The 27,829-nt window shown below is 45.0% G+C and overlaps 1 protein-coding gene across 3 annotated transcripts in view; it reads left to right on the top strand.

Moving 5' to 3' along the window:
- HIPK2 (homeodomain interacting protein kinase 2) overlaps nucleotides 1-27,538 on the top strand; it is a 138,710-nt gene extending 111,172 nt beyond the window's left edge. For all 3 annotated transcript variants that reach the window (XM_082280218.1, XM_082280216.1, XM_082280217.1), the window contains exons 11-15: nucleotides 178-354; nucleotides 2,852-3,133; nucleotides 12,871-13,118; nucleotides 14,127-14,287; nucleotides 16,060-27,538. In XM_082280218.1, coding sequence (XP_082136344.1) covers nucleotides 178-354; nucleotides 2,852-3,133; nucleotides 12,871-13,118; nucleotides 14,127-14,287; nucleotides 16,060-16,527 — 1,336 coding nt within the window. In that variant the 3' untranslated portion in view covers nucleotides 16,528-27,538. The remainder of the gene's footprint in view (nucleotides 1-177; nucleotides 355-2,851; nucleotides 3,134-12,870; nucleotides 13,119-14,126; nucleotides 14,288-16,059) is intronic.
- Nucleotides 27,539-27,829: the final 291 nt, after the last annotated feature.

The raw sequence follows: 27,829 nt of genomic DNA, 5'->3' as shown, positions 1-27,829 counted from the left end.
TCGGAGTGGAATGCTGTGCCCACACCACTCCTTCAGTCTGTTCCCTGGGGAAAACGCTCCACCCTGGGAGCCCAGCAGGCCCTGGAGGAGAGGGCACCTCGGTGGGAGGCTGTGGAAGAGCCTGCTGAGGAGCCGCCGGTTGCATTCTAAACGTGTGCCTGTGTCCCCGCTGTGCAGGAACACGCACGCCCACGGCAGCCACTACAACCCCATCATGCAGCAGCCCACGCTGCTGGCCAGCCACGTGGCCCTGCCCGCCGCCCAGCCCGTCAACGTGGGCGTCGCTCACGTCATGCGCCAGCCGCCCACCGCCACCTCCGCCAGGAAGAGCAAGCAGCACCAGTCAGCTCCACGGTGAGTGCCGGGGGCTCCCTGCCTGGGCGCTTCCGACTGCGGCCCCGCCACGCCGGCGTGCTGGTGAGGGAGGTGCTCGCTGACGCCTGTGGGGGATTAGATCACACATTTTGTGATGGGGCTCTTCGCTGCCTCACCTCTTCGGTAGCCAGGAGGTAGTCAGGTGTGTTATATACACAGTGAGCATCGTTTTGTGTGGGAGTTAGTGGCTGGAGAAGATGCAGGATGGGAGGCTCAGGCCCTGTTCATACAGTTTGTTGCGCTGCTGCAGTTACCCGAGGCCCTGTAGTCACCACGATTTAAAAATGTAACCATGTTCTTAGGTCGGTGTGGCACAGTGCCCAGTTGCCACACCTTTTCTTCCCACATCATCTGGAAGAAACATTGCTGAGGTGCAGTGTTTGCACCTTGAGAGGGCTGCATCTTCAGGAACATGTGCCTGATGTGCGCACACAAGATCTGCCCTTTCAAAAGCAATGGGGTGATGACCAGTCTTCTGAGCTTTATGGCCACGTGGAGTGGAGGAGTGGGGTGGCTTTAGGCCACCTGAGCTCTCTAGCTTCTAACATAGATCATTAGCCCCTGTCTTCAACAGTCCACACCAGCAACAGATACCCATTATTATATCCTGGCCTTATAATCATGGCAGCATAAAACAGGGAGCATTTTATAAGGATATCTCATACTGGGCAGTCTAGAATCTGTCATCTCTTGGTAGGACCATTTGGCTCTGGAAGGAGGAGTCTGGGGTTTCTTGCACAGCTCAGATTGTAGGATTGTTGCAGTGCCTGTCACAGCACTGTAATCTTGTTTAGAGGACAAGGCTGTTCAGGTGTATGCACAGTTTTTCTGGATAAGGTCCTTGGGCTGTGCAACTATCACACTTCTTTTTTAAATGAAAAAACCACAAAACAGTGAAGGGGAGAGAACCAAAAGGGGTCACCACTTGTGCAGTGGCAAAAACTTGAGCTTGTGGCTTTCCTGGGTGACTGGACTGGGGCCAGAGGGGCTTTGAGTTCGCAACCAGTTTGACTCAAGTTAAGAGGCAACTATTTAAATCCTTCCCATTTATCTGGTCTCTAATGTTGGATTTACTTTGGGTGGGCTCCAGCTGTCTTAGTCTATTCATAACACAGAGAGGCAGCTCTGTCCCCAGCAAGCCAGCAAAAGAGAGTGCCTGTTGCAGCCAGTGTGCCTGTGCAGGGTCTCCCCTCTCCCGTCACTTCTAGGGCGGGGTGGTGGTGTCCAGGAGGAATGGGGCACTCTCCCAGCAAACGGTTACTACGAATTCATTGACTGTGACTCTTTTTGTGCCAAATGAGGAACCATGCTCCTTTTTGAGAGGAGGGTACTCCACGCTGCTCATTGGTATTCAAAAACCACTTTGAATGCTACTGTGCAGCCATTTGTTATGCAAAAGAGCCTGTGTAAGTTGGTGTAGTGTGATATACTGCCAGGGTGACTTCCTTTTGATGGATGCCACCTATTCCTTTTGTTAGCTTTCAGGCCAGGCTGAACACGCAGCCCAGGCTCCACTGTAGAACAAAACCAGAACTTTAAGGTTTTCTTCCTTTTTGAATCTCCAGATGTTCTGCAGTAGTGTAAAGAAATACAACCAAGAAAGGAAGTGTGGGAAATGAGTGAAATGGGCTTCAGTCAGTGTGCTTTGGTAAATAACCCCATCTGTAGACCCACACTGCACTGTTTGGCAGATAGGGGTGTGTTTGGATCCCTGATCCAAGTGGGCCTTTTCCAACTGGTCAGGCAGGGAAGCTGAAATAGGAAGACTGGGAATGTTTCTTTACTGTATAATAAATATATTGTTTTTTTCTTTCTGATTTATATATGTTGTATGCTGCTTCACATGGGAATGAAATAAAACTGAGTATATGTCCTCCCATCTGCCTGCTTTCATCCATGGGACATCACATCCTAGAGGATAAAGTATGGAGCAGGAAAGTTCATTGAAAAAGATTCTTAAACAGCAATTCATTTCTGTTTAAAAAGAGCAGTTTTTCTGATAAGTGATTGTTGTTTTCCACAACAAATTCTAGTTTTAGCTCTAGTTTTTTTCTGGCCAAAAAATATCTGGTCACGATGCATCCATGCAGGATACAGGAGAAAGGGATTATCATTTGGGTGGCTCTTCCTCCTGTGTCAGCCGTGCTGTGCCTGCCTTTGTTCTGTATGTGTGGGTGGAGTGACTGGCCTTCACCCTCCCAGTGCAAACTCCTGAGAGGCAGCAGTTCTCATATGGAAATTTCTAGGGAAAACAAATTTAAATTTTTTTACTAAAAGAAACTACTTTTCAGCCAATTATATGAGTAAGTCATGCAAGGCACTGTCTTCTTTGAAGAAGTGACTCTGCCAATTTTGCAGTTTTCCCAGACTCCATAACCCAGTGCTACTGAATCAGAGACCAGGACTCACAAACCATGGCAACGGGCGACTTAAACATACAGAGTTTTAACCAACTAACACTTCTTCCCCTTTCCAGAAATGCATCCACCTATGAAGTTTCATCCTCTCAGTCCATCAGCTCGCCCCAGCGGTCAAAACGAGTGAAGGAGAACACCCCTCCCCGCTGTGCCATGGTGCACAACAGCCCTGCCTGCAGCACCTCGCTCACGTGCGGCTGGGGCGACGTGGCCACGAGCAGCACGCGGGAGCGGCAGCGGCAGACGATCGTCATCCCCGACACCCCCAGCCCCGCCGTCAGCGTCATCACCATCAGCAGCGACACGGATGAAGAGGAAGAGCAGAAGCATGCACCCACCAGGTGAGCAGGAGTTCTCTGCTCTTCACTGGGTGCAGGAGAAGGAGTGAGGGGCGTAGAAGGGTTGGAGTTGCAGGTTGTAGGGTTCCAGGAGGTACGTTTGGGTCTCAGCAGCCTGGTTGTCTTTGATTTGTGAGGAAAATTACCAGCTGAGGACTCTACAGATTCAGGTGATGCTCCCTTCTGTGCTTTACATTTGCTGTGTGGCCTTGGAGAAGTGTAGTAGTCTTTTCCATACCGTGGTCTCCCATCTGTAAGAGGAAAGAACAGTTTTCTCTATCTCCTTTTTGTGGAAAGGAGACTTTAGATAGTGGTGATGAGCCTCTGTAAGTGAGACATATATTTAAAACAAAGACAGAAAGAAGGGCTTCGAAGGAAGGGACCTTAAATTCGCCTTTTCTCTTTCTAAGTGATCCAGGCATCTGTAAAGAGCATTAAATGACATCTTCCATATGTAATACTTTTCTTTACAAAGCTCTCAAAAACAATGGTTCTGTCATAAACACTCAACAATGATAAATATATTGCAAGAGGTCTGCTCAGTCCGGATTGTGTTGCCAAAATATCCTTGAACTATCATAAAAGTGGCAGAAACCACTTTTTGTCTGACACTGCAGAGAGGCATAGATGAGGCTAGAAAGTGGTGGCTGAGTTTGCTCCTCAGAGACTTAACTTATCCAAGTGAACAGCATGGCCCAGGACTGCTGCCACTGCTGATCATCCCTTGTGGATCAGAAAGGACTTAATTTTCCAGGACTGTCCTTTCAGCACCTTTCATCACATGCAAGTGCTCTGGGTTTCCCATCTGATGCCAGTCACAAGACATCGCTCTGCTTTGTAAGATGTAGAGAAGTAGCTTTGCAAACAGCTGAATAATTATACCATCTCTATATTGGTAACTGAGGTAGGAAACTTTTAACTTTATCCTTCCAGTGTTGTCAAGAGATTATTATTTTTCACTTACTTAGAACACACTCCATGGCAGATTTTCCTTTAATCACCAAAGATACCTTTCTGTGTCTCTGCATCTTTGCAGCCTGGTGGTAAGTGAAGCCTGCAAATGTGCACAGAACAGACGAGACACATTTGGCCTTCAGGAGCTAAAAATCTGTAAAGAAAAGCCATATGATTCAGGCATCCAGGCTGGAATTTCAGCATGCCTCCCAACAGCCACTGCTGCTTTCCATTCCTCTCTCCATGCTAGTGAACTCCACTGGGCAGCAAGAGCTTAGTGCCTCTCAGAGTCAGCCTTGCCATGAATGCAGTGGTTCACAGGACAGCCTAACCTATTTCACTTTAAAAATAAAAAAAATTTAAAATTTCTACAACATCCCTTACTTAGATGGGGGTAGAAAGCATGTTTCCAGGAGGAGTTGCATGAAGACCAGTGTGAAAGTCAGGGGGACTATAAATAAGAAGCCACTTCTTCCAGGGCTCTTACGGGAAAGGAAGGGCAAACAAAAGAGATGGTGAAAACTCAGGGGTCGTGGGAGCTCTTTTAAAGCATGTTTACCCACATTGCTGATCCCAGACTTCAGGACATTATGTGCAAATCCTTAAACTTACCATCTGGGTGTCATTCTTGGGTCCAGAGAGGGGTGAAGGAAAGAGCTGGGATACTGCAGCCACTTCAGCCAGTGGTTGTCTCCTCTGCTTCAACTTCACTGCCATCTGACCAGTTTCTTCACTCAGCACCTCTCCAGGAAGACAGGCAGAACAAAGTTTAGGAGCATGTCTGGAAATCGAGTTGGGAGTTTGAAGTATTAAAAGATTTGGGTCTGCCGAAGGGCTTGGAAAGTTGTCCTGGGAGCCAGACTTACATAAACAAACTGGCTTTGATATGACTAAAGCATATTCCGGACACGTTCCTGCCTGGGATCAGATCCCTGGCTACTTTTTGTATCCATATGGCATATCTATAGAGTGCCAGGGTGCCAGCATTCCAGAAAGGCCAGAGCTTAAGAGCTAGATTTAACTTCTGAGCCACGTAGAGACCTTTTGCATGGACACGAGTGAGTTAAATTGCCTGTGCAGATGTAACCAGAGCAAATAGAGAATTAGAGGTAGAGACACAGGTGGAAAACAGCATGGCCAGAATGAGAATTTTTTGGTGAAAGTCTCTAGGAGAGCAAAATCAATTTGCTCAGTACCTTTTGACGTGGGTAGATGTTAAGACTGGATTCTCAGCTGGAGTGAGAGTGTAGCTTCCAGTCAAGGAGCTGTATCAGCATTTAATGCCAGTGGACTTTGTCCCTGATTAAGTCTTTCTCATTCAAAATTTGTCTCATTCAGGGAAGTGCCTGTAAGTTTTTACTTGCCTGTTTTATTGGCTCCAAGAAAAATGGGAGTGACAGTGAAGTATGTGCTTACTGTAATCAGTGCCCAAAGGTTCAGGATCCGAGTTGAAAATGGAACCATGCAAAGAATGCATTGTCTGGCTCATATATGCAAATATTACCATATTGGGCAATAGCTGTGGTGTGGGGGTGAAAAATAAGGAATCACTTGAAACGTGCTATTTTTCACATCCTAGAAACACTAGCTTTTTCTAGGTTAGAATATAGAAATCATAGGGCATTTGACAGATCAAAGGTAGTTGCCTGATCACATCTTACTGATAACAGTGGTAACTTTGCATTAACTTCGCTGTCATTGAATCAGCTCCTCAATTTGCTACAGCACTTCTTTCTTTTACTTCTTGCAGGGCTAGAAATTGCCCTGTGACCTGTGAGACTAAAAATGTTTATTTTATTGATTCCTCAGTGAAGAGAGATTGGTTGTGAGAAGTAGATCCTTTGGTGGTGTAAGAGTTTCGTCAGTCTCAGTTTAAGAAGTACTGGTAATATTGGTAAAAATTGATACTGCTGATGCAGTAAAGGAGCCCTACAACTTGGATTTGCTCCGAAAGGAAAGCCTTTCTGCAATACCAGAGCAGCAGGGACACCTTTTCTCATACAGGGAATGCACATTTTTTATTGGTGAAAGAAAAATCTGAAAAATTGATTGTGATGTGAGTAGAATTTTCCTTTTCCTACTGAAGGGTAGGAAGTGTTATGTTATGTGTTTATGAAATACCAGCTGATCAGGACGGCAGGGCAGCACATTGCTCGTTTTGCACTGTTGATAAAGGTAGTTTGGTGTAACCTTTATAAAATCAATAGTCATCTGAAAATGTTGGGCTCCTGTTGGGTAGAGGTGCTGGGGAGGTGGCGTGAGATGAGCTCTGGAGGACCTGCTCGGTGGAGCCTTGTCAAAGGGGGCCATCTACTGGGCCCCAGCCCCGTGCCTAAGGCACAGTCACCGAGGAGGAGCCTCAGCTACAGTTCAGCAGGGCCCATCCTCAGAGAGATGGCCAGAGATTTTGCAGGGGGCAAATTCCTGATTAGAAAAGTAAGTTCATCAAAACCAAGGCTTTTTTGCTGGCTACATTGAGGTTTTTGTAGTAATACCCTCGACACAGTGAAATCTGGAAGAGCTTCAAAACTGCAAAAGGTTTTGACCTTTGTTTAAGGAAAGAAAGTGTCAGGGAATTAACTAACTAAGGAGAAGACTTCTCTTTTCTGGTTTAATGGAGGGTTTTGTTTCTTCAAAACAGAAGTAAATAATAGGAAAATAAAATGGAAATGGTCAAAATAAAAAGGGAACCTTTTTACCAAATGGAACCATTTTTACCTGGATTCTGCTGCTCACAAACTTTTGCATGTGATATTTTGTCCTATAGAACAGCAGGGGGGAAAATTGCTTATAAAGAGCATTATATGAACAGGAAACTATTTTGTCACCCTGTTTGTTTAATGAGCTTGTACACTCTCAGCGTCCTTTACAGGGAGATTTCATCAGGCAGAGAGACTTCCAGTGCTGTGCTGTAAGGTAATAACCCCGTTACTTACTCTGAATAGGAGGTATTAGGTCTAACTGTTACTTGTAAAGCAGTGTGAAGAGAGCGAGACAGAAAGTAGATTGATATTTCTTTTTTTAAATTTATTCCTTTTTAGCTTCTCTACTTGCACTTGCAAGAAAGTCTAGTGCACAGAGCAGCTGACTGATAGTGCAAGTGCAGTCGCAGTGGTTGGAGCACACAGTGAGTAGCACGTGATAGGGGTTACGTACTCCCCAGCATGCAGCTTCAACCTGCTGCACTGGTTTAAATTTAAATCCTCCCTTGATTAAATATTTCTAAAGCTTAGAAGTGGAGAGAAATAAAGCAAGAGCTGAGACATAGAGCAGAGAGGCACAAAGGCACCTTGGAATTGTGGTGGGGAGAGAGAGCATGCAACGTCCTGGGGAGGGATGCACTGGGCTGCACTGGTGGTCCAGTTAGGGACGTTTCTGCATCCATGCATTGCAGAGCATGGCAGGAGGAAGGGATGGAAGGAAGGGCAGTGGACATGACTGTTGTGATGTGCCTAGATGACTTCCTCTCCAAGCAATGAGTGCAGCAGCCAAGGAAAACATGACTCTCCTTGAAACAATACAGTGGTGGCCTTCAGCTGGGTGGCTTTGGGGATGCTTCCAAAGAGGCAGGAGAGCCCCTCAGTTCCCCACTACCTGTGCTGGTGTCATAGGTAACATCTCTCCACCTTGGTTTTCCATGGCTTCCTGACATTTATCACTGTCTTTCTGGGCAAGGCAGACTGACCACTGCTGTTGTGTCGGCACGTTGAGGAACTGCCTCATTGACCATGTTCACTGGCACAAAATCCTTGCAGGGTTGTGGGGTTTTCCCTCTTAAGATGGGAAGCTCTGTGGTGTAGTCTCTGTGTGAGTCTCGGCTCTATAACAGAGCGTAAGCTGGTGTGGGTTGTTACTCACCTTGTTCATGTCATGCAGTGGTGGTGGAGCCCACTTCAGAAGCCTTACACACAGAAATTGCTGGCAGGCACAAACCAGGTGTTTTTGTCAACTTGCTGATGTGCACATGTGAGGGGCAAAACACCATTTGTAATTCTCTTTTGACATCTAGCCTATTGTGGCTGTGTTCTGCTGTGCATAGTAATGCACTGACTCTGCATAGCAATACACTGACTAACCACAGTCATTTGGTAAAAAGATTGCTGCCTTCCATCTCCAGAAGACACCAACATGCAGCTAATACTTAAAATTACAGAGATAGACAGTAGCTCTGTCAGCAGACCTTCAGCAGCAGGACCTTTACAACTTGCTAAGCAATTCAGTTTATATGACTTAAATAGCAACGACACATGCTGTATAGCCTAATAAAATGGCCTCAGTGTAGTACTTGATAAATATTTCTTACCATCACAAATTCACAAAGAAGGTGAGAGCAGATTAACAGGTCAGGATGGAGGCTGAGCTGAAGAGAGGGGGCACGTTCCCAACACTGAGCTATGCATGGCATAAGATTTCAACATGAGGAGAGTGATTGCAGTTGTGGTGTGAGTTTTGGTTGGCTGACTCCATGCTTTCCTAGAATAGGTGGATTATTCTGAAGCAGCAACCTAAAAGGCTTACATGTTATTAAGTTTTCAGAGACCTGGAACAGAGTTTTTGCAATGTGAGGTAAAGCTAACATGCCCTGGTGTATATGCACACCAGTTCAAAGGCACAGTTGTGCGACGGCTCCCTTCATCCTCCAGGCTGGAAGGCCAAGCTGGTGACCTTGAGAGCTAAAAGACTGTTGCTACAGTGTCAGCAGCACTGAAAGGTTTTGTAGCTCTTGGAGTGAACCACGCACTGAAGAATTGCTCCCACTAGACACCATTTGGTTTTTCTGTGATTCTGCTGTAACTCGAGGTATTCAGGGAAAAAAAGATCTGTTCCTGCAACGCTGCCACATACCAAGCTTTTGGGCTGGGCCTTCAGCAAGTGAAAATCATCTCAAGTTGCATTGTTACAGGAGTTGTCTCCTTGTCCTTGACTATTGAGGTGGATTCAGCATTGTTTTAACACCTAGTTCAGCATCTTCTTTTTCTTAATTTCCTCTCACTTTTTGTTCTCAACATCTGCCTTTCAGCACCTTGCCATTAACAGTATCTCAGATGACCACCTTAGTTTCTTGCAGGGTGCCTGTGCACAGACTGCCTTCCTTCCCTTTCCTCTATCAGACTTCTCCTTGCTGGAGGGAATAGGGACCCACATCCATCTCTGCTGTGCACTCACGAAGGTTATGTGATGAGAGCCATCTCCAAAACCCACTTCTACTTAAAAGGCATGGTCATGCTCTGTGTCTGCACAATGGACAGACAGGAATTGGTTTGGGTCCAAGTTTGGGGATAAGCTCTTTAGGACCAGGTGGGAAGGGGATACTACTCACAAACTAATAATAAATGTACAAAGCAATGCTTATTTTATCTGCTGTTCCGAAAAGGAGGACACAAACCCTGGCAGTAAGGGTTAAAAAGCCTTCCTGGCTCAGTGTTTTTCATTCTGTGTAGATGGATTCACTGCCACTTCACCAATCTTCCCCCGTCCCTCCTCTGGAGAATTAAAACATACCTCCCCACATAATGCAGGCAGGCACACGAGCTGACCAGGAACACAGAGCGACTCCCCAAACTACTAAATCACATTTGCTGCCGCTTCTGTGCACGCAGGAGGGAAAGCAATTACCAGGCTTGGAGAGAGCTTAATAGGAAGGGGGCAAGACTTTTAATAGTATTTTTCTGTGTAAGCACAAACATCCCCAAAAGCTGTGGCTGAGTTATAGGAATACAGTAAGCTTGCTGAGTAGGCAAGTGCTGTGTCAACAGGTAAAAGCTCTCAGTCCTCATAGTTTGTGGGCAGGGAAGGCGATCCATCAGCCTGGGCCTCACGCAGATAACTCCTGGGTTACTGAGAAGTGGGACAAGCAGCTGAGTGAGTCCTTAGAGGGAGCTGGAAAGAGGAAAGCTGCTGGCTAGCAAGAAGACTCTGAGTAGGGGGAATGCTAACTGCTGGGCTGAATTTTCAAAAGCCTCCATTTTGGATTAAAGTGTATCTTTAAGCCTGTAAATCAGCTGATTTTCAGCTTGAGTTGGGCCTTTGATGTTTTTGAAATTCCCACCCTTCATCTCTGGGGCAGGCTCTGATACAGCAGGTGCTGAGCTCTTGGCACGTGTGATTAGACCAAACTGACTTCTCTGCCTGCTGTAACATTAACCACAGTTGTTACCTTTCCTAGAGACAGAAATCCAGCTGCTTACAGTGGGACTCCTCATGTACTTGAAATGATGCAGCCTGCTGAATCGAGAGGCTGATCACTTGGGCCCTAATCCTGCAAATATTTACCCATGGGCTTTAACTCTGTTACAGGAATAGTCCAGTTGACTTTGGGAGATGACATGTATTAGCAGTGCTGAGCACTTGCATAAGGCCTGGCAGGACCATAGCTCTCGTGCTTTTCAGATTCCCATCCATGAAATAAGTTACTACTCTGATATGGTCCCTTTCTCTGGAAGGGTTTGGGGTCACTTATTTATTTAACCAAACAGTTATACTTGAATTTTTTATTGTAGCCAAGGAGCTTTAACACTTTGAAGGAGAAGACTTCCCAGGGTACCTGTTTTGACAAGCCCTCAATCAAACTGGTGAAAAATATGCCCAAACTAAAACAATAAATAGCACAGATTACACAGAAAATTACCCGTCCAGTTCTACAGCTCAGCCTTCTCACGTCAATTGTCAGCTGAGAGCAAGTATTTCCAGTTCAGCAGCTCAGCCACTTAGATCAGGAAGGGACTGTAAAAGAACAGTTAGACCTTATCAGTTGTCAGAAAACTCTTTAGTGACTTGATTTTTCTTTATAAAATGTAATAACTGTCAGAGATAAAGAATATGTCTCTCTTCCCAACTGGCAGCCAAGGGTAGCGGCAAAGGGCAAGCAGCGTGGATACTCATAAATGTGTGATTACAGGCCTTTCTACTGATGGAGAGGGGAATATTGATGCAATATTAGTCATTTTTATTGGCTTAATATTCTTCTTTCGTAGCAGCATATCCAAACTGCAACATCTTTCTTTACACATAGTCATTGTCCATCTAAGATACTCTGCTGCTCTTTCCATTTCTAATCCAGTGCTCTCCAGCTCCTCGTGAAAAGCCAGAATATGAGGGTTTGCTGTTGTACATTTTCCTTTTTCATCCATCCCTGCCCCTGGAAGGATTGCTTTCCAGCTGCTGTGCAATAGCTCCCTCTCCTTCTCTATCATGTGCGCTGTTTCAACTGACAATCTTTTAGGATGGCAGGGGCCTCTCAAGTTGTGTTTTTCACTGTGAGTAGAACAACATGGTCTTTTGTCCTCCTCGGGGCACACCAGGATCCTGTGATGATAGCCCAGGGAAAATCTGTGTGATGGGAACTTGTTTGTGAATGCAGCACCCCAAGCTGTTCTTTAAAGGGAAAAGAAAATAATTTTTCAACCCCGATGCATGGTGAGTTGCAGTTTGTGAATGCTGGCAGAGAGACTTTGGGATGGGCAAGGTGAAGGGAACCCACCAGTGCTCCTTTAGAACTACGAAAAATAAATAAGGCAAAAAATGTCCTTGGAAGGAAACTGTTATCAGTGTCTACTCCACCTTTCTTTGGGCAAGAAGAGATGCTGAGACCAGGGGAAAAACAGCTCTGTCACAGACTTGAGACCAGATTAATCAGCTGTTCCCTGGGCTGGACTGGACTGGACTAGCCAGACTGAGAGAGCAGAGAGGACACTCCATGGGAAAGAGATCTCTCTGCACCCTCATGAAGTTAAGATGCCTTTTTCTTCGTGGCATTTCTGTTCCTGTTGGGGCTGTTTCCACCATTAAGCCTAATTACTTAGCTTTTTATGTGCTATCCATTTCTTTTCATCATTTTAAAAACTTCAGTTGCCATAACAACATAATGCAATCAGTGAAACATAACAGCTATTTTCTGTAGTCAAGGTCTGCGCACTGTCAAGGATGTGAGCCATTTAAGCAAATCTTCACCATCCCCCTTCCTCCCTCCTCTTTCTCACTCTCTCTTTTTCTCCCTAAGCAAGCTCATAACAGGAAGGAGAAACCATGAGGAATAATTAGACACAATAGCAGAGCAAATCCCAATCGTACTCATGCAGTCTAGTCTAATGAACTTCCAGCACTGATCTTGGAAGTGTTGATGTTCCTTTTAAATCACTTTTTTGATGTCATAGATTAGTTGCAGCAGGACCTTGATAATCTACACTAGAGTCAGGAGACCCAGAACCTGTTCAGAGAAAGGAAAGAAAATCAAAAGCATTGCATACTTCGCTCATTTCTTTGTAATTTGTTCCTTATTTTCAAATGCTTCTTGAGAATATGTCCATTGTACCATATTAGTAAATAGAATTGTGTGTGTTTTGTAGATTCATGGAATTTAAGCATGAAAAGTCATAGCATCTATTATTAAATCATTGCTGAAAGGCTGGGAGAAACCGCCACGTTCTTGTGTGGGTGGTGAGACTTGCAACAAAGCATAGTATAACTGCTGGGCTTCTACTGCACACATACATAAAAAGCAGTCTGAAAATAAATCTGGCAGTCTGGTTCAGTGCTATTCTAAGCAGTGTGAATATAAGATCTATCCACAATGTCTTACTCACTCCTTGACCTCCATGAAGGCTTTCCTGGAATAGTAACGAGGGAGTTTTGAAGCCCGGGATTTGGCTTAAGGAGCCTCTCTCCGGCGGAGGACTGAAGGCCCTGCTTTGTCCTCACAGACCTTGTCTGCTGCGGGCAGAGCTTTCTGATGGCGTCAGGTTGATCATTGTCCGTTCACTCTTTCCACTTGCCTGCTTGTGTTGCAGCACCTTGTCCAAGCAAAGGAAGAATGTCATCAGCTGTGTCACCGTGCATGACTCCCCCTACTCCGATTCCTCCAGCAACAACAGCCCTTACGCCGTGCAACATCGCACAGGGCAGAATAATGGGAACAGCTACGACACCAAAGGGGTTCCAGAGACTCACTGCAGTGGGAACCCCCGAACGATCATCGTGCCACCACTGAAAACCCAGGCCAGTGAGGTGTTGGTAGAGTGCGATAGCCTGGCACCAGGTAAATTGCACCTCTTCCGTCAAGAAAATTAGTAAGAAATAAATGATTTATCTTGGAAGAATCTCATTGTTCAGTTTCATTTTGTTTGGTTGATTGGTTTGTTTTCCAAAGAAGCTGTGCTCCTGCACTTCTCTCAGTGACACATCTGTTCTTGGTAGCCATATTGCATTAATTATGTGCCGTGGTTCACTCAGGAGTCATGGGGCAAGTGTCAGTCCCAGTTAGTTCTGTACAAACCCAAGAACAGAATGCAGCCTTTAGCTCAACATTTGACATGAAAGGCACCCAAATGCAAGTGTGAACCTTTGCTGTCTTGCCTTTCTATAGGCTTACTTTAAAATGGGTAAGAGATTGAAAACACATGTGAATTTTCATCCAAACTTGTTGACATTTCTGGGAAGAACATTTCCCCAGGACCTTCATTGTGGACTGATGAGGTTTGCTCATCCAGAACCTCTGCAATGCTAGATAGTACTATGTGTTGAAAAGGGCTTTATGGTGGAAGTCTGGCCCGAAGCAGTTGCCTTTGAGCTACTTGGCAGTCCTTGCTTTGGACGTGCTGCTGGTGAACACAAAGGCTCAAAGGGTGAGCTCCCCACCAGCTCCTTCTCCCTCCCTTCGCGCTCACCTGATGTTAGGCAAGCCAGGGCTTTTTTAGGCTGTGCACACCATACTTTCCTTCCTCTCCTTGGGATTTGTACCTACATTGTACAGTTCTGCTGGCAGAACATTGTCTCATGGTTCTGAAGGATCTATAAAGCTTGCTCCAGACCTGCTTTGGGTGCAGTTAATCAGGTCCATTTGTCTGCCTCTAGGATGACAGGCTGGTCGTGTATATCAAGCCCTGCTGAAGTATTCTGTTAATTGAGAGAAAGAGTTTTCTTAACCTGCTTCTGTTGTATGTCTCCTCCCAAAAGCCGCTCTGGAGGAGACGCGGTGAGGAAAAGGTAGGGTGAGCAATTAAAGAATGTCATGTAAGCTACAAATGTGTTTCCTTTCCTGGCACAGTCACCACCAGTCACCACTCATCCTCCTACAAGTCCAAGTCCTCCAGCACCGTGACCTCCACCAGCGGTCACTCTTCAGGGAGCTCGTCTGGAGCCGTTGCCTATAGGCAGCAGCGACCAGGAGCACATTTCCAGCAGCAGCAGCCTCTTAATCTAAGTCAGGTAAGTTAACTGAAACTGATTTTGGTGGTGCATCATCCAGCTATTACCTACCACTCCTCCATCATGGGCTGTCCTGTTCCAGTCTAGTGATAGTTGGACCCTGTGTTGAGTTTGATCAACTTCTTTCTACTTGACTGCAGACCCTGATCTTCCAGCTCAGGCAGAGAGGTAGTGCAGATCACACCCCTGAGTGGGATGAGGGTACTCCTTCTCTGTGTTCTGAAGTCTGATGGTCTAACAGTGTGAGTGGGAATAATGTGAGAGGGAAAGTGCAGTGGCTCAGCCACAAAGGAGTGGAGCAGGAGCATGTAGGAAGGACTGAATTCTCCGTGCTCTAAGTAACCATGGGGAGAATATCTTCAGCTGAAGAAGGTACATGAGCCTGGCAGTGGGACTGGGAGAGAAGTCCCCGTCAGGTGGGACAAGGCAAAGCAGAGCCTCTATGCATATACGTGACCTCATGTAATGAGTTTGATCCATCCTCTGATAAAGCTGGGCTGAGATCTGGACAAATGCCATTTCTTGGCAGCATGCAGTTCTTGGGACGTTTCACAATCTGTGATCAGAACTTCCAGGGAGCTCCCCAGGAGCTGCAGGAAATAATGCCCTTTTCACATCTTCTACCTCGGGCCTCTCTCTTCCCTGAGGTGAGTTGACAGGAGTAGGGAGGATACAGCTCAGTTACCAGTGTTTCAAGAGAAGAAAGTCTGGAGAGCTCAGAGGACAGTGCTGGTGTGCATCCAGAACTGGATATAAGCAGAACTTATTTTTTAAAAAGAAAAATAACTTGGTGGAGAAGAATATCTCTTCTCCCTCAAGGTACAGAGGAAATTTAAAAATGTGAACAAATTTGAAATAAAAGTGTGTGAAAATGGAGGAAGTGGGCAAGATGCTCTTTGCAAGTGTTGGGGAAGAGTGTGGCTACTGTATTTCAGACCACAATAGAAGCACAGAGAGTGCTTACAAAGAGGATGAGAAGGTTTGGAAGAATAGAAGGAAATAGCATGGAGCATTTTCCTTCTTGTCTTCTAATTCCTACTTTACTGGTAACTTAACACTCTGACTACAAATGACTGGGAAAACTCCTTACATTTTTGTGCAATGCTAGAAAACAACTTAGAAAATCCATGGGAAAAAAAGTACATTGGTCCCATCCTACTGCTAGAAGTTGCCTGTGCTCAAGTAATTTTAGCTGATGACAATGAGGTCACCAGGCACCTGCAGGATCTAATCAAGCTGAGGGTTTTCTCTTTAAAAAATAACGTGGTTATTTTTACTTACCAAGGAAATTATTAACTGCAAATACCCAAACTGAGAAAAAATAATTTGCCCGTTCCAGGCATAGTTAGGCAATTTCATTCCCCTGAGCTATCTGTGCACCACAATTTGTCATCAGAGAGTTCACTAACAAAAACCATGTTTTGCCTGAGCAACTGGCCTTGTGGAAGATGTTCTTGGAAGCTGGGCATGCAAGGTTGTGTCTTTTGGTAGCTGTGTCAGCAGGCTGTAGCTCAAACTGGGGGACTTGTTGACCTGCTGGGGGTCATTTTGGTCAATGTATGAAACTACAGAGTCTTCCTAGGCTTGTGAGGGATCCACTGCTGTCACTCATTTCCAAGGAAAGACTGGTGATGCTGAGGGTGTCGGGAGGAGCTCAGGAGACTTTCCTGAGGCCATCCTGGTGTTGCAGGGAGGCTCCCAGGCACTACTGAGAAGGTAAAGAGCCATCTCTTGTCTTGTAACTGCCTATCACTGTTGCTGTCTTTATCCAGGCCCAGCAGCACATCTCGACTGACCGCACAGGGAGTCACCGGAGACAGCAAGCCTACATCACTCCAACGATAGCTCAGGCCCCGTACTCTTTCCCACACAATAGCCCCAGCCACGGTACAGTTCATCCCCACCTGGCCGCGGCTGCCGCTGCTCACCTGCCCACCCAGCCCCACCTGTACACATACACTGCCCCTGCCGCCCTGGGCTCCACGGGCACCGTCGCGCACCTGGTGGCCTCGCAAGGCTCCGCCCGGCACGCGGTGCAGCACACCACCTACCCCGCCAGCATCGTCCACCAGGTCCCCGTCAGCATGGGCCCGCGCGTCCTGCCCTCGCCCACCATCCACCCGAGTCAGTACCAGGCTCAGTTTGCCCATCAGACCTATATCAGTGCTTCTCCAGCCTCCACAGTCTACACTGGATACCCACTGAGCCCCACCAAGGTCAACCAGTATCCTTACATCTAAACACTGGAATAAAGAGCGAGAGACGCACCCATCCCGGGGGGAGTGAGGCAGCCGCTTTTGTATTGAAGAACATGACAAACTAACAATGCAATGGGAGGCTCATGTGAAACTTGAACGAAGGAGACTTTAAGGAAGAAAAGAAAAAGAGGAAAGAAGGGGGAAAACCAATTCTACAATTTTTATTTAAAAAAAAAAAAAGAGAAAATGGAAAAAAAGAACAGAAAAAAAAATAAACCACAAAAAACCAACCATTCTGCACCAAACTAGAGAGAAAGAGAGAAGCAGAAGGACCCTTCAGCGGGTCCTGTCTTTTGAAGAACTTCACCAACAGACTTTTAAAGGTTATTTTCATCCAATAGTGAGCTACATTTAGAAATTTGTTGTCCAGAACACCTAAAATTAAATCCATTAGGTTTTTAATCCTGTAGGTATATGGACTAGGGATTTATCCAGCATTTCAAAGGGTTTATACAGCAGTTTTTGTATCCCAAAGTATACATAGGTTTGGGGGGATTTTTAATGGTAAAAGAAAGTGGGTAAGGGAGGCGGAGGGCGGAGGACAAAATGTTGTCCCAGTGCTCTAAATTTGGACCTAACACTGCTAAACTTAAACACACCTGGGCAAAGCAGGCTGTGCAGCACTGGTTGAGAGCAGAAGCAGTGGGGTGTTTCTCCCTCTTCTTGAACACACTGGATAAATCCCTGAGAAATGCTATTCCTAAACAAGATCTCTAATAATGTATGTTGGATTTCAGTTTCTTTTTTTTTCTTTTTTTGTTTTTTTTTGGGGTTTTTTTTGGAAGTGTTCGTTTTCAATCCCTAGCCATTTTAGTATAGGAGACATTTTAGCTGCCCCCAAACCCCCTGCCCCCAGCCCCGGTAGAATGTAGCACTATACAGGTCATACCCCTTTTTACTCTTTTGTGTTGAACTTCAACGATACCAATAGACTATTCCTCAATGTGATTGCACAAAGAAAAGTGATATAACATAGGCATGTAACAATGTGATTGTCCAGGTGTGTGTGCGTGTGTGTGCAGATGCTGCCTTCTCTCTGTGGTGTGTTCCTCAGCACAGCCATTACAACTGTCACAGTCTTAGTTTTACATCATTCCCTCGTAGTGCCTTACCGAACTACAGATGCGGTTTAAGGGTTTACTTCCACTGGTACTCCTAGAAACTGACTGAGGCTAGTTGGAATTTACTCTCAGCTCTTTTTCTTTCTTTTTCTTCTTCTTTTTTTTTTTTTTTTTTTTTTTTTGGTTGTTACTGCCGATTTTCTCCTGCTGGTGGTGTTGGGTTTTTTTCCCACGTCGTCAATCGTAGCTGACTTGGCGAGGTGTTGGGGAGGCTCGTTGGGGTCAGGAGTGCATATAACTGGGTGTTTTGTCGAGCACTGGATGGGCTGGAAGCAACCAGGTCAGCTGTGAGGACCCAGAGGGTCTGGGGACTCATTCATGGACTGGTCTGTTTCTGTCCTGTTGAAATAGCAGGTTTCCTCCTTGGAAACTGAATTCTCATTCTGCTGTTTGCTGATGTTCTTGATGGAGTGGGAGGACACTGTCCGCCCTCATCATCAGGTTGTCCTGGTCATGTGTCTGAAATGGGAACAAAAATTTAGTCTTTGAAAGGGGAAACACTAGTTGTTACCAACGTCTCTCACTGTGTCTGTTGATGAGAAAGGGTCAGGAAAGGGCTGGAGTCCCAAAGCAAGCATGAGAAAATCCAGTTGAGAGAGTCAATCTCAGGTTTCTTAAGTGAAAAGAGTATTGTAATACATAGAGCCTTACCCACTCTAACATAGCTGTGACACTGTGTGCCTCCCCTCCTCTCTTCTCACCTACACCCCAAAAAACTGCCTGCAGTGGCAGAGTGACCCTGGAACTGGAAAGCACGTTGGTCCTCCACACCAAGGAATGCTACATGGTCGTCTTTTTTTCCAACAGTTTCTAAAGAGAGCCTTTCCTATCGTTGGTTTGGTTCAGAGGGGAGTTTCCCTGGTAATGGCACTTGCACTTGTGCATCAGTACCATCATGCCTGTGGATGTCCTGAGGAGGAAGGAGAGAAAGGAGTTTGGTAGAATGTTTCCACGAAAGCTGAATTCTATGGGGCTGCTCAGTTCCTCTCTACATTTCCTTGTAACTAGAGCATGAAGTAGTCAGTGTTTTGCAAGATGCTGGAAAATAGCAGGTTTGTTGGCAGGGTGGCGAGGGATGGGTTCCCTGAGTGGCAGTGAGGAAGAAGGCTCTCTCAGGTTGGAAAAGCTGACAGAAAGACAAGCACAAGTGTATTGTATTGCAGCAAGTGCTTGGCTGGCCTGGAAGACGAAGGGATCCTGCTATGCATAGGCTGTTCAACAAGACTATTGTCTTCTGGCAAACCACCAAATAACCTTCCTGGTTGCCAGCTCTGGTTCCTGGGCTACTCTTGCACAGTTTTTTTCTCCTGCCTGTCCTTCATTCCAGCTCAATATACTGTAGATGAGGATGCAATCTCCCAGCGGCCTATGCACCTTACCCCTGCTCTTCCTTTGGAAAGACATGTCCCCTTTCGTCTGAGGCAGGAAAATAAAGCCCTGCTCTCTCTCTTGCATTCCTCTCCTCTCTCAGCAGTTTGGGAGCGAGAGCGTCATGCTGCTTATGTCATGAAAAGGAAAGATAATGTTATTTTATTGTATGGTTATTATGATTATTATTTTATTATTATTATTATATTTTACTCTGGGTTTTAATTGCACACGCATTCCTTAAATTTTGTGGGGTTTTTTTTCTCTTATTGTTGTTATTGTTGTTAATTTTATTTCTATTCATCAGTGGCATTGGAAGGTTTACTGTGATTGTGAGAACTGCAGGAGGAAGGAGAAACAAGATTATTCCAATGATGAAAACTCTGCCACTAATCTGTGGGAGTGGGACTGCTCAGTGAGAGTGGTTACAGCCTTGAGGAACAGGAGTTATCCTCTGGGTCACATCTGCATTTCAGAATAAGTCCAGAAACATTCCTTCAGAGGCCAACACCTGACAGCAGCTAACGTAATGATCTGTCAGGAGAGCTGGATCAAAGGCAGGTAAGGACCTTGGTGCCCCAGGGTCCAGCTCACCATCGCTTAGTTTGAAAGGACGTTTATATAAGATTAAGACTTACTTGTGCTCCAGGCCATGATCATTGAGCCCTTGCAAGGAACACAAAACCACACTACGTGCTAAGGGTTTGGATTTCCTAAAGGAGGACACAGATGGCTCTTCAGAAACAGGGCTATTGAAGGAGCCGCGGCAGAGCCGCTAGGGTGGCTCTCAGTCCCATCACTGGATAAAGCACACTGACACACACAGATGGCATTATCTGGGTAGAGCATGGCTGCAGACAGGGCAGTGCTCCTCACCTGCTCTTCCACTCTCACTAAAGACTAATTAGGTGTCCACAGGCCAGGATGCTTGGTTTGATTTTTTTTCTTTGTTTGTTCCTGATGTAGATTTTCCCTTCTTTTATAATTATTTTTTGTGGAATTTTGTTAAGCTATTCTGGTTGCTACAGTTTAGATATTTATGGTTTCATTTGTATCACCTGCTCTTGTAGAATAGAGGGAAGCGGTGACTGAATTTAAATTCCAGTGAAAAATTATAGGGCTTCAGCAGAGACTAAAAGTTAATCATGCACTTGAGTGCTTTGCTGAAGAATTTCAAGTTAAATACTTGTTTATGTGCTCCTCTGGCCTAAAATTAGCAAAGCATGGAAGGTTGCTGTCTCGATCACAGTAATGTTTTACTTGTATTAATTGCATTTTCCCTGTGTACCTATGTGGCCTGCTCCCCCACGTAGGCTCAGATCTGCATTTGGGGGGTATTTGGCAGTGGAACTGGTACAACAGCACAGGCTGGCAGAGAGAAGGGTTGCAGTGCATGTCAGAGGAGCCACCTTCCACACTGTCTATTATGGAATTGCTGGTCTGCCAGACGATCATGATAATGGGATGCTGATTGCAAGAGATGCACAGCACAGCCATCAAATTGCTTTGATGGTGCAATACTCTGTGAGAGCTGTGTTTTCCAGTGGGTATAAGGGAGCTGAGCACCACCTCCTCCCTCACACCTGTATAAAGGAATTGTATGGATGAAGGTGTGGTTGGTCACAGGGGAAACAGTCATTTCAGCAGAGGAAGTAAGAGCTTTGCATGCTGTCAGTACCACACATAATAACAGCCAGCTGGTTTTGCTTGCAGAGTCCTTTGGAGAGGAAATGGGATTGGCATGGTTTGGTTCAGTTGGTGTTCCTTTTGTGCGTGGAGTAAATGGCGTGGAAACTTGAGGGGGTAGGAGAATGTTTAGATACTGGATGTTTTATGGGTGGCTTATGGCTGGCAGAGTGAAAAAGTGGTCCTTTTCCCCATCATGTCCTCTTGCATTCTGCTTGCGCAGGAAGCAGAAGGGAGCACAGACATAGTCTCTCCTCAGAGGTGGATGTTCCGTTGCCTGCTGTGAGGTCAGAATGCAGGAGGGAGGGTAGAGAACCACTAACATGAGCAGACTGGAAAACCCAAATGGAAGCACATCTCACTGTAGAGTGGTCAAATCCAGTCATTTGAGAGAGCAAATGCAATTGCATCTTCTTTGGCAGGTTTTACCTGCTTGTACCAAACTAATTGGGTTTGGGCAGGTCTCTGATTCTCTCTCTTTCTCTAGCAGTTTTGCTGTAATACGTAAAACATTCCAAGAAAGGGACACTTTCGACTGTGACATTTTTCCTTTTTTTATACATTCAAGGGATTGTGTCTTGCAATTTGGTTTGAAGGCAATTCCATTAGCAAATTTGAAGGGCAATAAACCTGGTTTTTTTCTTTAACCAAAGAAACTTTAAAAAAAAAAAAAAAAAAGAGAGAGAAAGAGACTCCCATCTACTCCAGAAATTAAATGAAGCCACGAGTCATGAGCATCAGGCAATGAGGATACACCGTGGAACTCAATCTTTCCATTCACTTCTTTCTTTTTCTCTCTCTCTCTCTCTCTCTCTCACAAGTTTCTGACATCATTTTGAGTAGCTAGCTTGATGAGCAGAGAAATTCACACGAAATATTGCTGCTATCCTAAACTGTAGGGGATGTCAAGAACTTTTTTCTTCTCTCGTTCACACTGATTAAAGTGTTTCAGTGGTGACATTGCAGTGTGCAAATGGTGAGCTGTGTAGTGGGGATAAGCTTCTGGATGCTCTGCATGCTTCTGTAGTGTTTCCTCTGGATTTGGAACACTGGGTTTGCTCTGTGGGTTTGTAAAATCAGAGAATATGCTGAGGTGGAAGTGACCTATCAAGACCAAGTCCAACTCCTGGCCCTGCACAGGGCACCCCAACAATGACACCATGTGCCTGAGAGCATTGCCCAAATGCTTCTTGAACTCTGTTAGGCTTGGTGCTGTGACCACTTCCCTGGGAAGCCTGTTCCAGTGCTGAACCACCCTCAGGGTGAAAAACTTTTTCCTGATATCCCAAACAGTGATGCCATGGTCAGGCTAGCTTGGCAAGGGTGTTGGACTTAGACTTTTGTTCTTCCATGGCTTTGCAATCATTAGAAATCTGCAGTGCTACTTGTGGGCCAAATCCTGGATACCTGTGTGCAAGGTCTGCCATGGGTAGGCAATACAGAGGGGAAAAACGTGGGAAGGGAATGTTTTCCCTCTTCCTGTTGACATAGCTCTCCCTGCCGTGGTCCCATTTGCTGTGTAAGCTTCAAAGCAGTTGATCTGTGGTCCTGGGCACTCATCTACATCACCCTTCTGGTGCTCCTGTGAGAAGGACCTGTGTTCAAAGTACCTGGAATCCCCAGCTTACTTCTCGAGGCCCACTTCTGTGCCTACAAATCATTTCTCTCCCTCCAGACACAGGGAGGAGAAGATGGTTCTCTGCTGCTGAGGTTCCCTCATTGCCGTACTCCAGCAAAGCTGCCTCTGATGACAGTGACAGTTTCACCCTGGGTTGCAGATGTTGAGTGAGGTGCTCGAAGAGATGGTGCCAGTCCTGTTGTCAGTGGCTGTGCATAGACTCCTTGCAGGAGCGCTGCACCGGCTAAGAGGCTTTCCAGGCTGGTCTCCATCCCTGTGGTCCATCCTCCTCACCGCTACCTGTGTGAATATCGCCGTGATGCCACCATGCTCACCAGGCACCCCAGGCACACAGCGAGACCCACGGCAGGGGTGGCCCCTGGAAGGAAAGCCTGGCAGCTTGCAGAGGAGCCCTGCTCATGAGGGCTCTGCTCTCAAGGGGTTCTTGTCCCCTGTGACAAATGTGATCACTGTGAGGGACCCCAGAGATGGTGGTTACCTGTGAGGAGCTGCTGATGCAGGTGGAGGTGCAAGAACTGGTCTGGAGGTAAACTGAGCTGAGCTCTGCATGTGTCAAATGCTTTCAGTGGGAAGACATGGTTTTAGAGCATTTGGGTGTGTTGAGAGTGAAATTTGAATGGTAGATTGGCTTGGTTCTTCAGAAGTCTTAGGAAGCATACTAGGAGGCTTTGCGTTCAGCATTTGTGGTTTGAAACTCCTGTTTCTCATTTACGGGTTAGCTTTGTCCTTCCAGTTTTAGCAGTGCTGCTATAACAGACTATTCATGTGTGTTTGAAGATAAAGTTTTTGTTTTTAATCTTTTGCTTATCATAGTTAATCTAAGAAAGGCAATACTAAAGGTATATTTTTTTCCAAAAATGATATTTTTTACTGCACTGATAAATATTGTGACATCTCTGTTCTTAACTCTTTCGCTGTGAGGGGAACTGTGTGCAGATTCACACAAACCTTGTAAATACTTGTGTGTACTTCTGACAGCCAGGGATTATTTTTCCTTCCTTCCTTCCTTCCTTCCTTCCTTCCTTCCTTCCTTCCTTCCTTCCTTCCTTCCTTCCTTCCTTCCTTCCTTCCTTCCTTCCTTCCTTCCTTCCTTCCTTCCTTCCTTCCTTCCTTCCTTCCTTCCTTCCTTCCTTCCTTCCCTCCTTCCCTCCTTCCCTCCTTCCCTCCTTCCCTCCTTCCCTCCTTCCTTCCCCCCTTCCTTCCCCCCTTCCTTCCTTCCCCCTTCCCCCCTTCCCCCCTTCCCTTCCTGCACCTTCCCTCCCTCCCTTCCTCCCTTCCCTTATTTCCCTTTTCATTTCCTCCCTTCCTCATTTCCTTCTTCCTCTTCTTTCTTTCTTTCAAACAAGGTTTCCTCTTTGAAACAGAAAGCAATGGGGCAACAATGCTCAGCAAAAGCAAAGCTTATCCCACTTTCAGAACATAGCCAAGGAATTTTTGCAGTGCTGGCATAGAGTTAATATTTAAGCCAATGTATTTTGATTTTTCAGCAAACTGTTTGGAAAGGAATAAGACAGATAGAAAAGCTTTGGTCTGGAATTCTGATCAGAAAAGTTACCCATCTATTTTATGGCATTTTTTCTTACGTTTTCCTTTTCTTTAAAAAAATTTTGAAAATTAAAAAAGGCTTGTTGCAGGCTTGCTTGCCTGAGCTCTAGGCTGGTTGGCGACTGTCCTGGGACTGCCCTGTGCTCTGGGACCGCTGGCTCCTTTGGAAGCAAACCCACTGATCAGGATTCTGGATTCTGATTGCTTCAATGGGTATCCCCCAGTACTGTGGGATACCTTTGCTTTTTTAAAAGAAGGATTTAAATACACTTACATTAAGCAAACTGTGACCTAATGGCAATAATTACCTCAAATGTGGGCATTCATCCTGGTTTTAGCCTTTCTGAAATCATGTAGCCAGCTTGAACTTTGATTCAAAGACTCTGAACTCCATAGGGGCAGAATAGCGATAAATGCCCACCCTGGTCATTGTTGCTTGAGTGAATTCTGAAGACAGTGAATCTTTAAAAAGAAAAAAAAATTTAAACCAAGGAATAGATTACTCTTTTATGTATTTTAATCAATTGTGATGTTAAAATGCACATGTAAGTATATATGTTTATAGCTACTGTAAAATGCTTTGGCCTTCTAGAAGATATTTAATGAGTCACATTTTAAACCAATATGAACTGAATAATAGACTGTGGCTACTTAAACAGTTTTCTGGCTACATTTTATAGTTATTACAGTGTTTTATAGTTTACATTTAAACTGGTACTTTTTAAGGGAAATCTTGTGTTTATAAGTGACACCTTCAAAAACTCAATACAGCTGCCTCTTTTTAATTTCGCCCGTTAAAAATGGAAAAGTACAAGTGTGTTTTTAATATGTATATTCTGTTTTGAGATATAACATAGTGTTGGAAAGTCAGTCCAGAGACGAAGTAATCCAATGTATTCCAAAGTCTGATTGAAAAAAACACTCCACCCACTTTGAAGATTTAGTTCAACAGATAAGCTATTTGTTTGTTCGCTTGTTTTAATAACGTGCATTATCAGGCCTCCCTGGGTTGAAGCAGGGAGCATGATACAAAATTCACTGTTCTGTGTAGGATCCTCATCTGGATGAAGATACCCACATCAGGAGAATGAAGGATATTCATTAGAAGGATTGTATTGTACTGTGATAAATCATTAGCCAAACAAATAATTCCTGGGTTAGTGAATGCCTGTTTTATTTTGGGGGGGAGGGGGGTTTTTTGTAAGAGTGTGTGTGTGTGTGTGTGTGTGTGTGTGTGTGTTTATGTGAGCCACTCAGAGGCAATGCTGTAATTTGGCTTTCATCTTTCACCCCTTTCTTACAAATGATGCTCACCACCACAGAAATGTTTTAAACCAGTAAACAAAACACAAAGTTCACTGGCCATCTCCTTGTCAACTCTGTTTTCTCAGCACATGCCAGTTCCCATTAATGCTGTTCCCCACTGCTGCTACCCTGTACTTTGCATTTTGATATATCACATTCCCCACTCCCTGGTCTCACTTAAGCTGTCTAGTTTTTTCTGTTGTGTTCTCTCACTTGGGTAATCAATGAACATGGTATAAATGTCTGCTGGGCAAAATGGTACTTTGAGGTCCCGACAGTACAGGAACTGGCATTTAAAAATATGTATATGTACATCTGAGCTTCAGCTGTGGAGCTGGGGTGCTCACGGGAGGACTCCTTTCGTGTTTCCACCATGCCTGAGGGGGCGGTATTTGTCAGCTCCCAGCAGAGGTGGTGGAAAGGAGCAATCGGCGATGCTTTGCAGCTGCTCCCGGTGCTGCTCCCAGTACAATCAGAGCCGTGGGGCCGGGGATGCCGCCCGCCTCCTCCTCCCTCAGCGCCATTCCGGGGGTTGCCATCCCCGCCTCGCCGTCCGCATTGCCGCAGCCATCAGGTGTCATACGGCAAGGCAGGGCTGCCAGCAGCACTCGGGCCAGCTGGAAAACATCCACCCTCCCTCCCTGTGCACCACCACTCAGTCAACAGGCTTCACTGCCCCCGGCTCCTGCCGGCTCTTCTCCCGAGCGGAGTCACACAAATACCAGCACACTCAAGGAGCCACAGTCTTGTTGAATACCTTGGCTTACAGCTTGGTAGGCAAGAAGGGGTTTCCAACATTGGCAACGCACATCCCATAGGATCTGGTTGGTTACATACAGCACCTCTGCCCTCAGCAAGGAAAGAAAGCGCTTCTGCAACGCTTCCACCTCACATGGTTACATACAACACTTCTGTTATCCTGTTATCCCTTATGTGTTTGATTTTTTAATTTTCTCTGTATTTTTTATTCTGTATTCTTGAAACAGAACTTCCACAGATATTCCAGGGCACAACCATTTCAGGTGTAAAAAAGGATCTCCACATCCCATGTTTCACCAACAAAGCAATCAAGGCGTTTTGGGTACCAGATTCTACTTGGGCAGAACCAGAATGTAGCCTGTATATTTCATACCAAATCCAATTTCTGAAAGGAGAGAAAGTGCCATTAATAGCTTTAATAAAGGAGTGTGTGAGAGAGAGAGAGTAAGAGAGGGAGTGAGAAAGAGAGAAGAAAGAGGGGCATCTCGGAAGGTGAAAAGTCTAGATTTCGGGTAGTTAAAAATTAACCAATGGGTGAAACATTTTTTTAATGAGTTGTAAAATCCTTTAAAAACAGGAGGGGTGAAATGGAGGGAACGTTTTATACCTTTCAACTGCCCACAAGCCCAGCATACTCTGGATGGAAAGTGGAAGTTAATATACACTGCACCAAAATTATTAAGGGAAGGTGGGGGCAGAGCTGTGAAACGCTATTGCAGTCGCAAGGGAAAAGATGCCCCTGCCCCAGCTCTGGATCTCAAGTGGTTCTTTCTCTACAGTATCATCTCAGCCCAGTAACCCCACAAAAGCCCTGAGCCGTTGTGTTCCTTCACTGTACGGTTTCTGTAATAAGAGTGTTAATCCATGTTAATCTTCGTGAAAATTATTGTGTGCAACAGTATTTTCTTGTGTACTGCTTTTTACCTATGTGAATTGTCCCTTTCTGTTTTCTTTTTTTTTACTTTCCTTCCTCTTTTTCTTTTTTTTTTCCTTTAGTAATATGTCTTTCTTCTTTTAAAAGAAAAAACAAAAACAAACTGATGTGTTGTAGACCTATATGTAACCTATTCCTTAGTCTCATATTATAGGTATGTTATAAGAATGGATATTTTACTTGGCTTTAGAATGTTTTACAAGAAAACTAATTCTTAACCAATCAAGTTCTTGCTACTAAAAAAAAAAAATGCTTGTGTTTTTCATCATGACGTTGTGTGCTTCTAATTAATAATCATTTTCGTTGTAGAAAAATGGAGTGAATTTATATTAGTCTTGGAAACTAATAATAGCATTGTAAATTTATGAGATGATTTTAACAGAAAATACATTATAGAAGAATATAGTTATTTTAATTGTAATATTACTAACTGTAGGGTGAGAAAGGAGGTCCCGTTGTGGTGAACTATGTTATAGCTTGTTATTCACGGTTTCTTTTTGATCATTTTTTCGGTCTCTGAGGTGAAACGAGTTATTAATCAGAATTTGTCAACTCACATATGCATATTGTATATGTGTAGAAATGTAATCACACTTTGTCTTGGAATTACATTAAACTGTTTTAAGTCACTGCAAAGTTTGTGTATCTCTCTGTCTTCTCACTAGGTGAAGTTTGGTCTGAACATTTGGTTAGTTTTCAGATACTATAACTTAATCTCCTCAGTCTGTTGAAAAAAAGAGCACTAATAGTATCATTAATAATAAATAGTTTCCTCTTTGAGGTAACATGTTTAGGTTCGTGAGATGTATTTTTTTCCCAGGGCAGAAGAGCATCTGCATTCAGATGCTTCACAGAAGGCTGCTCAGAGCTGCTGTGTTCAGCTCTGTCAAGAGCTCCCTGCTATATCCTGCTGTGCCCAATGGATTA

Source organism: Coloeus monedula, assembly GCF_965178545.1.
Source record: "Coloeus monedula genome assembly, chromosome: 4".
Classification (NCBI taxonomy): Eukaryota; Metazoa; Chordata; class Aves; order Passeriformes; family Corvidae; genus Coloeus; species Coloeus monedula.
Note: the sequence above shows the minus strand (reverse complement) of the source record. Positions and strands in the feature narration are given on the sequence as shown.